The 13,451-nt window shown below is 38.9% G+C and overlaps 1 protein-coding gene across 3 annotated transcripts; it reads left to right on the top strand.

Annotated features, from left to right (window-relative positions):
- The first annotated feature begins 2,310 nt into the window (after positions 1-2,310).
- Positions 2,311-13,163, top strand: washc2c (WASH complex subunit 2C). Of its 3 annotated transcripts, none has more exons than XM_085428111.1 (31): positions 2,311-2,469; positions 4,090-4,233; positions 4,369-4,533; positions 4,714-4,782; positions 4,864-5,037; positions 5,162-5,255; positions 5,343-5,401; positions 5,494-5,547; positions 5,661-5,756; positions 5,863-5,947; positions 6,122-6,181; positions 6,300-6,445; positions 6,545-6,635; positions 6,723-6,776; positions 6,862-7,068; positions 7,173-7,318; positions 7,408-7,518; positions 8,036-8,131; positions 8,217-8,318; positions 8,408-8,515; positions 8,601-8,770; positions 8,910-9,030; positions 9,272-9,664; positions 9,757-9,885; positions 9,989-10,090; positions 10,216-10,290; positions 10,488-10,547; positions 11,024-11,251; positions 11,396-12,130; positions 12,225-12,396; positions 12,514-13,163. In XM_085428111.1, exons 2-31 carry the CDS (start codon positions 4,090-4,092, stop codon positions 12,660-12,662), a joined length of 4,395 nt encoding a protein of 1,464 aa, XP_085284237.1. In that variant the 5' UTR covers positions 2,311-2,469; the 3' UTR covers positions 12,663-13,163. The 3 variants fall into 3 exon arrangements, with proteins under 3 accessions (XP_085284237.1, XP_085284236.1, XP_085284238.1); XM_085428110.1 differs by having other exon boundaries at positions 9,233-9,664; XM_085428112.1 differs by lacking the exons at positions 10,216-10,290; positions 10,488-10,547 and having other exon boundaries at positions 9,233-9,664.
- The last annotated feature ends 288 nt before the right edge of the window (positions 13,164-13,451 follow it).

Below are 13,451 nucleotides of genomic sequence, written 5' to 3'. Positions count from 1 at the left end.
AAATATCCATGACTTGCTATTGTAGCAACAGATTAATGACATTTTTTCATATTTTGGCTAAACGTTAGGCAGCTTGTGAAGTACCAAGGAAGTAGATTGGTTCACACATTTATTTATTTATTTTTTTGGTCTCAAGTAATGTTTATTGTATTAAGTGTCACCCATGTATGCATTTTTGTTTTGCTTCCACGGAACCACTTTCTTGGAATTTTTTTTAATATCACTTTGTTACCAGCAGCATATTACAAAAACACATCCTTTTTTCACAATTATTTATTTGGAACCATGAAAAATGCCAAAAATAAACACATTTTCACAGGCATAAAAGAGTGCTATTTGGCACCATTAAAGTGCTGCCAAATGGTATGCACTGTCCTTTAAAATTCTGGACAAATGTTGGACAAAAAAAATGTTAGGAAGAAAGTGTACTCCACGTAAACAAAATCTTAAAGTCATGTTCTTAAGAAAAAGGAAAACATTCAACGAGAGATGTATCTGGCCCCTCAGTTGATCCATTTACTCATCAGAGTGAGCTCTCATCAGAGATGGTCTTGTCCAAATTGGTCTAATTAATAACACAGAAAGGTACAGTCAGAAACTCCATGCAATACTATCTACAAAGCATCAGATTGGTAGTTGCATCATTTTTCAGCATGACAATAATCCCAAACAGTGCAGTAAAAGCACAGATGGATGGAAAAATGCACAAAAGAACGATCATAGATTGGCCTCCCCAGAGCCCGGACCTTAACATTGAAGCAGTGTTGGATCATTTTGACAGATAATGGAAGAAAAGTCAGTCAACATCTAAAGAAGAGCTTTGAATGTCCTTCAAGAAGCCCGGATAGTTATTCTTGAGGACTACTCAAAGAAATTACTACAAAGCTTGCCTATGAGAGTTCAGGCTGTGCTGAAGAATGAAGGTGGTTGTACTAAATATTGACCTTCATCTTTGGCTTTTGTATAAACTGTTTTTACCTTGTGTAACGTAGTTCCATGTATGTTCGCCTATGTTTAAATAAATTACATGTATATCCCATTTTCACAGTGAAATAAAATGAAAAGACTTTTGTACAGCATTTTAGTTTAATTTTATATAAGCAGTATTCACAAATTTCTTTTATTGTCAGAATTATCATGGTCAAATATTAATCTAATCAAATATAGAACTTGTGTAAAGGTGTAAATCAGTGGGTTAATTTTAAAGTGTGCTTTAGATTAGGTACATGCATCAGTAAAACTCTGAAGACATTTGCTTTGAAAAATGTCAGTTTTAGTAATTGGTTTAGCTGCAAATTACCACAAAAGATAACAGTCTTTTCTGCATGGTGTTTATAGAAAAGATATTCATATTAGTAAACTGTACATGCTTTGTTACTGACCTTTAGAGGGCACTGTCCTCCATCTAGACTCATGGTTCTCAAATAAACACAGGAGAACGGGAGCTCCTTGTAATATTATCTGTCCCGGAAATGCTATAAAAAAAGACTAAGCACCCACATACATGGCAAACAAGAGATGAAGCAGCAGAGTGAGACCAAATGAGCCCTTGTTTTTAGTTAGTTTTTTTTTTTAATCTGTTATAGCTGATCACAGCTGGTGTCAAGAAGTGCCACGTAACTCACGCAGCCACATTACCAAGCATTTCATGCGTACCTCAATCTTTTCATCAATGGGTCAAGAATATCAGCGGTCTGAGCACTTTTATTTGCTATAGCAAATAAAACTAATAAGAAAAAAGTAAATTATTTGCCTTTGCAACATGATACTCATATGAGGTTGGTAAGATTTTACAAAATAGGCCTTCTTTAGTTGTTTAAGACGAAGAAAAAGTCTGAAACGAACCGATTACTCATAAAATGTGATCTAATCTTGTGCGCCACCCCCCTGTCCATGACATGCACAGTTGGTGTTTGGAAAGGCTTTAGCCATGTTTTTTTGTTTTGTTTTGTTTGTTTGTTTGTTTGTTTGTTTGTTTGTTTGTTTGGTTGGTTGGTTGGTTGGTTTTTTTGGGGGGGGGTATTTGGTCTTGTTGTAATTTCAATAACAGATAAATGTATTCGGTTTTGCTTTCGTTTTTTGTTAACAGCTGACACGTGAATGAAGAGTTTTGCTTTGCCGTTACTTTATTGTTCTCTCTCGCTCTCGTTTATATATATCGGATTTCTTCTGGCATTCAATAACCTATGTATTTTAAATAAAACGCAACACTAACATGAATGAGATGCAGCGACAACCACACCAGTCACCCAACGCGGAAAGCCAGCCGTTTGGTCTGTTCCACTCCGCCCCACTTTCACTATGTTGCTGGGCAACGACAGTCAGGTGACTGTCTGCAGACAGAATATGGCTGACCTGTCAGAAGACCAATGAGGGAAAGGCCAAATTTTGCATAATCGATCTTATTTTCCTCGTCGTTTCTGACAACACTTGACCGTCTTAGAAAGCATTTATCCAGAGGTCGTCAAGGTAAGCTCGGGAGTGCGTGGTTTTTGTCTGTGTGTGTGTCACTCTCGTTAGCTCGGAACAGCAGCAACCACCGTTGGTGTTGGCTAGCTAAGTTAAGCTAGCTGTTAGCCAAACAGTCTGCGCTTTCTCTACCAAGAAAGAAATTCTAGTTACAAGAAATGACATTTAGGCAACTCTGTGGATTCCTCAAGCTTCCTTCCGGAAACTTGTAACACTATTGCAGAACATGTTGTGTCGAAGGATATTAGTAGAATGATAAAAGTTAAAAGAGGAAGTTATAAGTTAGAATTGCATTCATCGTGTTGCATTTCAGGCGCATATTTAAAGCAGTCAGTATCTGTATGCACACGCACATGCACAGACAGTCCTCCCATGAAAACTTTTAAATCTATATTTGGATAAGGTCTCCAGAAAAGTAATCTGTTCCGATTTACTCAGACGTAATGACCGCTGTAAGTTTTTGGTTTGCTTTGTTGTGGCTTAATTGGCTCAAAGGTCTTGGATTAGAATAGGTACTTGCATCACATTCAAACCACTCGTAGCTAAAGCGAGTAGCGGTGACTATCTCGTTACAATTAAATGTTTTTTCTGGCTAGGCTAGTCTAGCTATGTTAGTACAAATGCTGTATAAGCACCTGCTGCATACAGAGCTATTAAACATGGAGTTGTATTATAAGGACTTGCGACGCTCTGTGATAATTTCATTTCATGCGCATTTTTTTCCAATTACTGTTTAAGTTAAAAAAAAAAAACACACATACGTGCATACAGCAGCACTTGGAATGGATCTCTAGCATCAGCTATGCACTTCTATTACCAGCGAACTGTGGCCAACCAACATTGGGCTCTTCCCGCAGCGGAAAAGTGGTGTTTGTATCCACAATATACAAGCGTCACACCACAGGAGGAAAGTAGCTGACCTCTGGAGAATAGGCACATGACACTGTAGTAGTAGTAGTGACATACCCACAGTTGTTTTCAGTGGAGAGTTTTAAACCTTTGACCAGAGTTCATGCTGGCTGTTTAGCTGTGGGAGGCATCATGTGGGTTTTTTATTTGGCCATGCCGATGTCCTTGACTCTGATCTGGAGTGCCACAGTCCTGCCAAAGACCGCATTGTTTGTGTTAACTGTTGTAATTTCTTTTGATCTCAGAGCAGTGAGATTAATTACTGATATTGTACAGTTTTGCACTCAAAATTTATAGGTTAATTATTAACAGATTTGTCTGTTTGATACAATGTTCCAAGCTTATTGGGTCACCTTAAATGTAGAGAATATGACAAACTGGTCCTCAGTTCCTACTTTATCTCTGTGATATGAATAGTTTTTTCAGTGTCTGAAGACTTGTTGGTAAGGGGAAAGTTGTTTCTGGATGATGCACTTACAAAAACTACAAAAAAAACCCCTAAAATATTTAAAAGCTATTTTCATCACCAAGCTTTGACATTCAATGCATTTGTTCAAAACAAGCTCAAATAAAAATTGAATCATTGTAGGCAAACCTTCATTTTATTTGAGGTTTTATTTATTTATTTTTTTACCATTGGGGTTTCAGAGGCATTTAAGGGCTCGTATGAATTATTAAATCCATTAACAGAAGCACGTGATCTGGTTGCAGATGAGTGGGTTGCCGGAGGGAATGGCAAATGGCCCAAGCAGGAGTGAACACTTAGAGAAAGATGCTCAGATTTGGGAGAGACCCTGGACTCTTGAAGAGATGCGACAAAACGGCGCCAACTGGTCCTTAGCAGCTGACTCAGGGGTAAGTCAGGAAGATCCTCCCCAGCTCTGAAATGGAGCAAAGAAACAGAAGATGTATGTTCTGTTTGGTGAATTGAAAGTCATCCTGCAAGCTATCCTGTCTTAATAATGTCTAACAATTTCCTTTTCTTTACAGCTCTTCCTCTTTCTTCAAGATTTCTCACAGAGAATGCTGTCAAAGACACACGAGATTGAAAAGCAACTGGACAGTCTGATCCGTGACACCAAGACCACAGACAGCTGCTTGCACTCTGTCTTTAATGACTTTTTGATGCTGTCCAACACACAGTTTATAGAAAATGTAATGCATAGCTTTTAAACATTTACACTGCAATTCCTTCTTTATAGCTTAGCTGTGTCTGTACATTATGATAACTCTCACAACTTATTGATGCACTATTGGAGCCATGAGTGATCCAAGGTCTCTTTTGGTGAAGTTTACACGATGTAATCTGTCTTTTAACTTTATGTCCTGTTTCAGAGAGTGTATGATGAAGAAGTAGAAGAGACTGTACCCAAGGCTGAGGCTTCAGAAAAGAAGCCTCAGCAGGTACGTTAAGAAATTCAGCACCTGTTACTCGTATTTCTTGAACTATTCCCATAACTGTGATTATGTGTGGTTTTCCTTAAGGAGAAGTCTCGAGAGCAGAAAGAAGCAGAATTGATACCTAAGATGCAGGAAGCTGTGAATTATGGTCTGAAAGTGTTGGAGTCGGCCTTTGAGCATCTGGACATTAAAGCAGGAAACTCTGACTCGGAGGATGAGGAGGTGTCAGACAGAGCAGATGCAATCCTAGAGCCCAAGGTGTGCTTTCATCTTTGAAGCATTAAAGGGGATTATTGTAATAACTATAGAAAACCTATTAATAATGTTTCTTTACATTAATTTAATTTATTTTCTGTTTACTTCCTGTTTCCTGAACCTTTAGGATCTTTATGTGGACAGACCACTGCCGTATCTGATTGGTTCCCAGGCCTTCATGGAACAGGATGATGTTGGACTTGGTGACCTATCAAGTGATGGTAAAGTACTCATTATTACTGACGATAGCTTATGTAGGCACTCGCATAAAGTAACGTATATTTCTAACAGTGTTTCTGTCATTTCAGAAATGTCAGTTGACAGTGACAGGGACAGTGTGATTGAAAGTGAAGATGACAAAGAAGAAGTAATATCATTTTCACATTTTTTCACATATATATTTTTCTTTTCTTTTTTTTTAAATCCTTACATTTATTCGTGTTTCTAATACTTTAACAGCATTCAGACGATGATTTTAATCAGGAGGAGGAAGTTCACAATAGTATTAAGAAGGTAACCTGTTTCCCTATTTGTCCAACACATTAACAACTACAATACATGCTAAAATAAAATATAACTAACATTTTTGGTATTTTTTGGGGGGGTTTTCTCCTACGCTTGCCTAGAAGTCCTCCATGGTGAGTTATGAAGATGATGAAGAGGACGATGAAGATTCTGACATCTTTGGGGAATCAGACAAGGAGGATGACGAAGACACACAAGTATGCTACGCCCATATAAAGGACTAACAACAGTGTTATGGAAATGTCTGATTCCTTTTTTCTTCTCTGCTTTCTAATCTGCTCTGTTTGTTTTTGTCACGTTCAGAATACAGGTCCATCGTCATTTGCTGATGAGCTAGCTGCCCGAATCAAAGGTGAACCGTTCAACAAACCCGAGGGAGATCGTGCATGTGAGTCCTGTTATTACGAAACTTTTTAAATATTCATCTTTTCCGCTCATTGTATTCCATTTGATTGAAAATGAGTGCATCCAAGTTTACTTTTAAGATTTCCCAGAAAGCATTACAGCTCATCACTGCATGCTCAGATATTTTGTTTTTTTCTACCGTGTTATACATTTGAAGCATTGACATCTAAGAAGAAAAGTAAAAGCAGAAAAGAGCCAAAGCCTGCAAAGCCACAGGGTAGGATACTCATTCATTCATCAGTACATGATGATTTTTGCATTAGTGCTTTTCCCATCACTTATTTCCAAAGCAGGGATTCCATTATTCTCAGTTTTGTTAATTGACATTGTAACAGCTGCTGAGGAAGACAGTGATGACATGTTCAAGCCACCAAAGATGGAGGATGATGATGATGAAGAGGATGATGAGTTTTCACCATTTGGGGGGAAAAGTGGCCTCTTCAGTGGAGGGAAAGGCTTATTCGATGATGATGACGACGAGGTGATAAAGTTATTTTGTCGGTTGCTCTGTTTCACCTGATTTCCACATTGTAGAGACTGTTTGAACTGTGTTGTCTTGTATTGTTGTATCATCATGCAGGGTGATCTTTTCTCTGAGGCACCAAAACCTGCTGTGTCTCAAGAGAAGAAAGCTGTGAATGAAAGTGTGAAAAGCACAGAAGAAAGTGCAGGTGAGAGAACAATATACATAAAATATTTACAGATGTTTTAAAAAGTGGACCTATAACTTAACGCATATCTTTTCATTAACACCCAAGAACCTACCAAATCTATAAAGAAGATTCCAGTCGGTGCTGTATCAATATTCCCAGGTAGGAATTAGTTTTATGATGGCTAAATAACCTTGTGAGTGTGTGTCATCATCCTTAAATAAAGTCAGTCACTTTCTGCCAACAGAAAGCAGCCTCTTCAGTTCAGGGAACAACTCCGAGTCAGAGGAAAGCAAACAGAATGGGACTCCAGCTCCTAAGACCACTGCCCCTTCCAAACAGGTTCCAGTAGGAGCTGTCAGAGGAGGGGGTGGGCTGTTTGATGATGAGGAAGACGACGACGACGACGACGACGACTTCTTCAGTGGTAAAAGCCTGAAAAAAGCTGACTCAGGTAAGAAATGAAAATGGGAACCTAAGCGCTACAGTGAAAGTTGAAATAAGTTCCACACTCTGAACTGACTATGTAGTGATTGTACTTCCTTTTTTACTTTTCAGAAAAATCCAAACCCAAGAAAGCTGTTGACCTTTTCAGTAATGATGATGATGATGATGGGGACATATTCAGTGACAAGTTCAGTGCAGCACCTCCACCTCAAAACAAGGAGGTAGTAGCAGATAAGGAAAATCCACCTGAGAAAAAGGTATAATCGCACACATTTATCGCTGCTGCGAAACATGATGACTAAGTGTATAAGATGAGTTTCATACATTCATTAATTTTTATGTTTAGATGCCTGCAGGGGCCATCTCCATGTTTGGTCCTGGGACTAAAAGCTTGCTCAGTGAGGGCCTAAAGAAACGGCAGCCATCTACCAGTGAGGAGTCTGAGAAAGCAGAGGAGGTCTGAATGGAACATTGTCTAACAATATTCTCCTGACAAAATCAAATTTACTGTGTTTTCACTTGCAAAATGGCAGGACTTTGGGCAAAAAGCTCTCAATTTGGCTTCATTAACTTGAATGCGAAGGCCATCTAGCATTTTAAAATTTTTTTGCAGTGTTTCATAATACGCCATCAACTATTTGGAGACTTGGCTGTATATTGAATTTTACCTTATTCCATAAAGGTCTGGGTGTGCAATTTGTTTTGTGGTTGTTCCTGCCTGTGGAATAAGTCATTTGTCAGGCACAGATCATATTAAATGCGCAAACAAGGGCAGAAACTCCAGTGCTTTCTGAAAATAGGCCAAATTCAATTTAGTCTGGAAAACACTGCTGGCTTTTTCTCCTGTTGACAGAGTTCACTTCTCTTTACTGTTTATCACTGTTTTTCTCATAAGATTAAAAACCTTATTCTGCCGCTTTAAAGTCAGAAAGGTATTTGTATTCGGTTTCACATCATCATGTTATGGATTTCAGAATGGTCTGCCTCCAGATGTTGGAAGTGCTGCTGTCAAGCAGCCTCAGAAACCCCAGACCAGAGGCCTGTTCTCTGATGATGATGAAGATACACAAGTAAGGCTCTCAGACATCAGTGGGTAAAATTAAAAACAGCACTGGTACATTTTATTACACTATAAATGTGTTTTGCCTTCCACAGGTATTTTCAACCAACATTAAGAGTCAGTCTAAGCCTGAAACTACAGGCCAGAGCAAACCCGCCATGGCTCCTTTGTCTTTATTTGATGATGAGGATGAAGAGGTGAAAATATTTCTTCACAAACTTAAATGAAGTTAGTCTTATTTTGGTGAGACTGCATCACTATAATCTGATGAATCTTCTGCTTGCAGGATCTGTTTGCCTCTGTAGCTAAATCTAAACCAAAACCACCTCAAGCTAAAGCCTCCACACCACAGCCCACTAAGCCTGTGTCCAGTTCACTCTTCAGTGATGATGAGGTATGAATATATACAAAAAAAACAAACATTCCAATTCTTCCTGCCAGCACTTTATTAAATGATGGATTATTTTCTCAAATGACAGGACCAATGGCTAAGTTCAAAAAGTAGTGCAACAAAACCAGAGACCAAGACCGGAGGTATGAAATCCAGTGCAAGTGCCCCATCCAGTCTCCCCAGTGCCAAACCAGCTCAGAAGAGCACCCTCTTTAATGACGATGAGGATGATTTGTTTGCTCCAACAAAAGAATCAAGGTATTTACAGACTTTCTCTTCCTCCATGCAGAATATTTCTACTCATTGTAGAATGACTTTGATCTTAGTCTTTTGCAACTTTTGCAACGCTCTTTGACAGGATTTCTTAAATATCCTCTTGTTTTGCCACTCTTTATAGTAAGACAAAGCCGCAGAGGGTTGCTCTCTTGTTTGAAGATGAGGGTGATGATGATGAAGATAAAGGTTCCCTCTTTGGCATCAAACATGCTGCTAACACAAACGCAGCAACCCCAGCGAAAGTGAGTGCACTCATGATTCGTTTTGGGGTTTTTTTTGTATTTAACATTTGCTTTGATGCTTCGCTCCAGTGATCTTTAAAGGGGTCTTTCATTTGAAAAAGCATCAGCAAACAGTAGTGATATTTAAACTGAGATTCTGTGTAATATATTACACCCTTTTGTTGTATTCAGACCAAATTCTATAAATAACTCTTTTCTTTAGAGACCTGATGTGACCTCTCAGTCGTCCTCGGTCTTACAGAAGTCTGAGGAGGTTGCAGTTTCTGTGACAGCATCAAAGGACAAGCCATCAGTGCAGGAGAAACCTGCAACAAAGAACACTGAGCCAGTAACACCACCATCATCGTCAGAGAGCAGCGAAAGTAAAAAGAAGCCTGCTGGAGCTGTGAGTCTTTTTGGAGGCATTAATGTTCTCCCGAACAAGCCGACTAAGAGCCCGTTGGACGAAGACGATCAAGATGACATCTTCCTGTCTAAAGACAGCCCACCAACAAATGTCAAAAAGGAGGAAAAGAAGGAAGAGAAAGTGAAAACAAAGACCGTTAGTCTGTTTGATGATGAGGAGGAAGATGAACGGGATTGGAATAATCCAATATTTACGCCCAGTAAACCCACAACAAAAAACACTGTAAAGGTTTGTCTGCTTCAGAAGAATTGATTGAATTGCATGATTTTATTTCTCTTGTAGTAACTGTTAAAAAAGTCTGTCTGGATATTATTTTATAGTCTATAGAGGAGCGACCGCAGGCAACGAGCACCGGGGTGTTCCAGGATGAAGAGCTGCTGTTCAGTCACACACAGCAGAAGGACAACGACCCAGATGTTGACCTATTTGCCACTTCACCAAAAACTACAGTCAGTATATTTGATATGATTTTTACGTCTATCTTGTCCCTGTAGATAACATATTTCACTTAGCTACATAGTGTCTCTAAAAGCAGATATGTTCTTTTACTAGAGTTCCAAGCCTAGCTCAGTGAAGCCAGCAGCACAGAGTCTGTTTGCAGATGATATTGAAGATGACCTCTTCAGCTCCATCAAGCCAAAAGCTCCTCCTCCGGTACCAGTATGATTATTTTTAGCAATTAGATTTTGGGCTTCTGTTGTGGTAGGAAAAAATATCAGTTGTGTTAATGTCAAGTAAACTCAAAACCCAGAAATCCAATCCCTCCTTTTCATTCTTAGAAAGTAGCAGAGAAGCCCAGTAAGCCTGTTGACAAAGCACCACTCGCAAGTCCAGACCCTGTATCAGAGACTGAGGTTAGACTGAATTGCCCATATCATGCTTTCTTCCTTCTAAGTTTTTACTTTTTATGTATTTTTTTTAAATGGTTTTCAGTATGTTGTGATAGACGCACTTATTTCATAGTTTCCCTTATTGAAATACAGTGCTCTTTCTAGCTGAACACTTTTGGATTAAATTCTGACCTGTAATTACCTGTAATTTGACCACACAGAAACCCGCACCGAGCCCTGTAAAACCAAAAGATTCCTCATCGAAGATTGGGAAGCTTCAAGTAATATTTTTGTTTTCATTGAATCAAACGTCCTCATTCCTGACATTTCACTCTTGATTCCTTCTGAGGAAAGCTTGTTCCCACTTACATGTCTTTCTTTTTAAGGTTTCCTTCTGTCTGGGCTTTTAAAAAAAAAATTAAAAAAAAAAATTCCACCTTCAGATCTTCAAAATGAAGCATATTGTCTGCTTTGATTTGTATGTATTAAACAGGGAACAAAGTTTGCACCTGCTACTTTGCAGTTTCACTTGTTGGCACTTACCCATCTTGTTCTTCCTTCACTTCCATCAACAGTTCTGGTTTCTCATTTCTCTCTGAATGATCTGCTGTTTGGAACTATGATGAGAAACTTCATGAATAGATAATAGCCAGAAATGTCTATTTATTTATTTTTTGAGTCACATAATTAGTCTGTTTTAAAAAGGTTAGTATCATATTTATATTTTTCACTTTGACCCTATTTTGTTTGCATTCAGGCCAGTCTGATGATCAACCCTGCTGCGTTGCTCCCTGGTGCAGTACCCACTATGCCAGGAGATGCAAGTTTATTCCCTGGCATGGCACCCAGTTCCTCCTCTGGTGTATCCAGCTCAAGCTTGAGCCCAAGCCCTGCCACAACTCCTGCAAGAGCTGGACCAGACAGAGAGGGAGGCGTCAGCTTTGACACCCCGGTCCAGGTCACAACATTGCAGAGCGCACACAAGGTGTGGTTTTTGTTTTTTGTTTTTTTGTTTGTTTTTTTTGTTTGTTTTTGTTTTTTTGATTGATTTGATTGAGGCTTATTATTGTCTTTCTTATTTTTCGGATTTCTGGGTTGACATTGTTAGTGTGAATCTTCTGTCATGCAGAGTCGCACCAAAGGTTCCGCACTTCGGAGACCCCAGTCCAGAGCAGCGAGGCAGCAAGCGGCCCAAAGATCTGTGGAGGATACAGAAGAGACCCTAGGTAGAAATGTTCTTGGGCCAAACCCCACCGTGTCTGGTTTAGTCTCACCTACATCGGACAAGTCTGACCATTTGCACGTCGATCCAACACTACCAAGCTTAACTGCACATACAGCCCTGCCTTCCTCTACACCTTCTCAACCTTTACCCATTTCCACAACTGCTCAACCTTTACCCTCCCAAGCTTCCCCTAGACCATCCGAACTAAAACTACCAGTGTCCTCGAAGGCTGAAAAGAAAGACTCTGTAAAGGACAGTAACAAGCTGCTGCTGTCTCCTGATGAGGATGACCTTTTTGGCTCTGACAGTGTGTTTGGGGGAACCTCAATCTCTAACAAATCCTCCACCAGGCAAACTTCTAAGGCGGTGCCCCCTCAGGCCAATAGCGGGACGGGACTGAAGAAGGATAAAGATAAAACCACACTCCCATCCATTTTTGATGGCAACACTGATGACCTTTTTCAGAAGGTTAAGCCAAGACCAACTACTAAAAAAGCCAAGGCAGCATCCTTTTTGGGAGAAGATGATGATGATGACGATGATGACATCTTTGGGCTGAGCAACAGCTCCACTCCCTCATCTACAAGCAGTAAAGAAATCAAGAACAGCAGTAGTTTTTCAAAGCAGGACCTCTTTCAGGTACCTTTCTTCTTATTTTATTTTTATGTAAATGAGATTGTCTGTGTCGTACTCCTAATGAGGTTTATTTCCTCAAACATTTGTCTGTTCTCAGGACGAAGTAGCCGCTGTGCCTAAAGTTAACAAGAAGCACAAAGAGAAGACCATCGATGCCAGCTTGTTTGATGATAACATAGACATCTTTGCTGACCTGACGGACACTTTAAAAACAAAAGAGAAGTCCAAGGCAAAGGGAGATACCAAATCGATATTTGATGACGACATGGGTAAGCAACAATAAAATGCACGTGGTTATTTTTAATGGAAATGTTCAATTTCGCCTTTTCTCTTGTCTGCCTGGCTTGTTTGACTAAATATTATGTATGCCTCTCTGTTCTTTAAAGATGACATTTTCTCAACAAGCACAATAAAGCCAGTGGCAAAGGCTCCTCCTAAAACAAAGAAAACAACACCATCCAAGGAGAACAGCAGTACCGCAACGGATTCAAGCAACATTTTTGATGATCCACTTAATGCTCTGGGCGGGAATTGAACTGTCGTTTCCACGTAGCCAGATTTGTACAATTTGTGCATTCATTCTTTTGTCATTTGGATCATTGAAAGATATCAGATTTGCTGTTAATAGAGTATTTATTCATATAAATTCATATAAATAATGTGGCTTATTTTTGGCAATCAAAGTCAAATGAAAATAATTCCAGCTTTTTCAAAATCATCCTGTTGTCATTGTTATTTTATACTGTTAGTCTTTCCTATACATAATAGCACTTTATAAGCATACCATATGCTTAGCCTCGAAGTCTCCAGAACTTAAACGGCAACTGTTTTGTTTGCATCCATGGGCTTTGCCATGTGAGATTTCATCTCTTTAGGTTTGTGCCATATCATGTTTATGAGAAATCATTGTGTTTACTTACTATCTTAGGCATTTTTGACAATGTTTTTATTAAGGAAATTCACCCATTTCTTAACTTTGGTTGTGATTAAAAAGAAAATTCATTTTTAATAACTAAAAAGAAACATATTTTAAGGATCCTTATTGTCTGTGATTATTTCAGAGTCTGTGAATTTCATGTATGTTGTCTGTCTTTAGGTCTAGGCAGTTGTGATTTTACGTTACGATTAAGATTCTGTGATTTTATTTACTTTATTTTTATTTATTTATTTGTATTCTTTGGTTGAAGTCACCAAAATTAAAGGTAAAGGGGGGGGTTTTAATTTAGTTACATTTCTTGATTAAATTGAAAAAATTAAGCTTTAACTCGTGATACCAAATTCTGTGCTTGACATAGCAGCCTTTTCTGTAGTATAAGAAGTGCTT

The sequence above is a fragment of the Rhamphochromis longiceps genome, linkage group LG13 (assembly GCF_057381845.1).
Source record: "Rhamphochromis longiceps isolate RC_006_pf linkage group LG13, R_longiceps_female_GT1.1, whole genome shotgun sequence".
Classification (NCBI taxonomy): Eukaryota; Metazoa; Chordata; class Actinopteri; order Cichliformes; family Cichlidae; genus Rhamphochromis; species Rhamphochromis longiceps.
This window is presented reverse-complemented; position numbering and strand designations above follow the sequence as displayed.

What these genes read in the sequence shown, in the direction of transcription:
- washc2c (XM_085428110.1), top strand. Translation starts at nt 4,090, where the DNA reads ATGAGTGGGTTGCCGGAGGGAATGGCAAATGGCCCAAGCAGGAGTGAA. An exon ending in TGGTGACCTATCAAGTGATG is followed by an intron (nt 5,256 to 5,342) that starts GTAAAGTACTCA and finishes CTGTCATTTCAG; the next exon opens with AAATGTCAGTTGACAGTGAC. An exon ending in AAAATCCACCTGAGAAAAAG is followed by an intron (nt 7,319 to 7,407) that starts GTATAATCGCAC and finishes TTTTATGTTTAG; the next exon opens with ATGCCTGCAGGGGCCATCTC.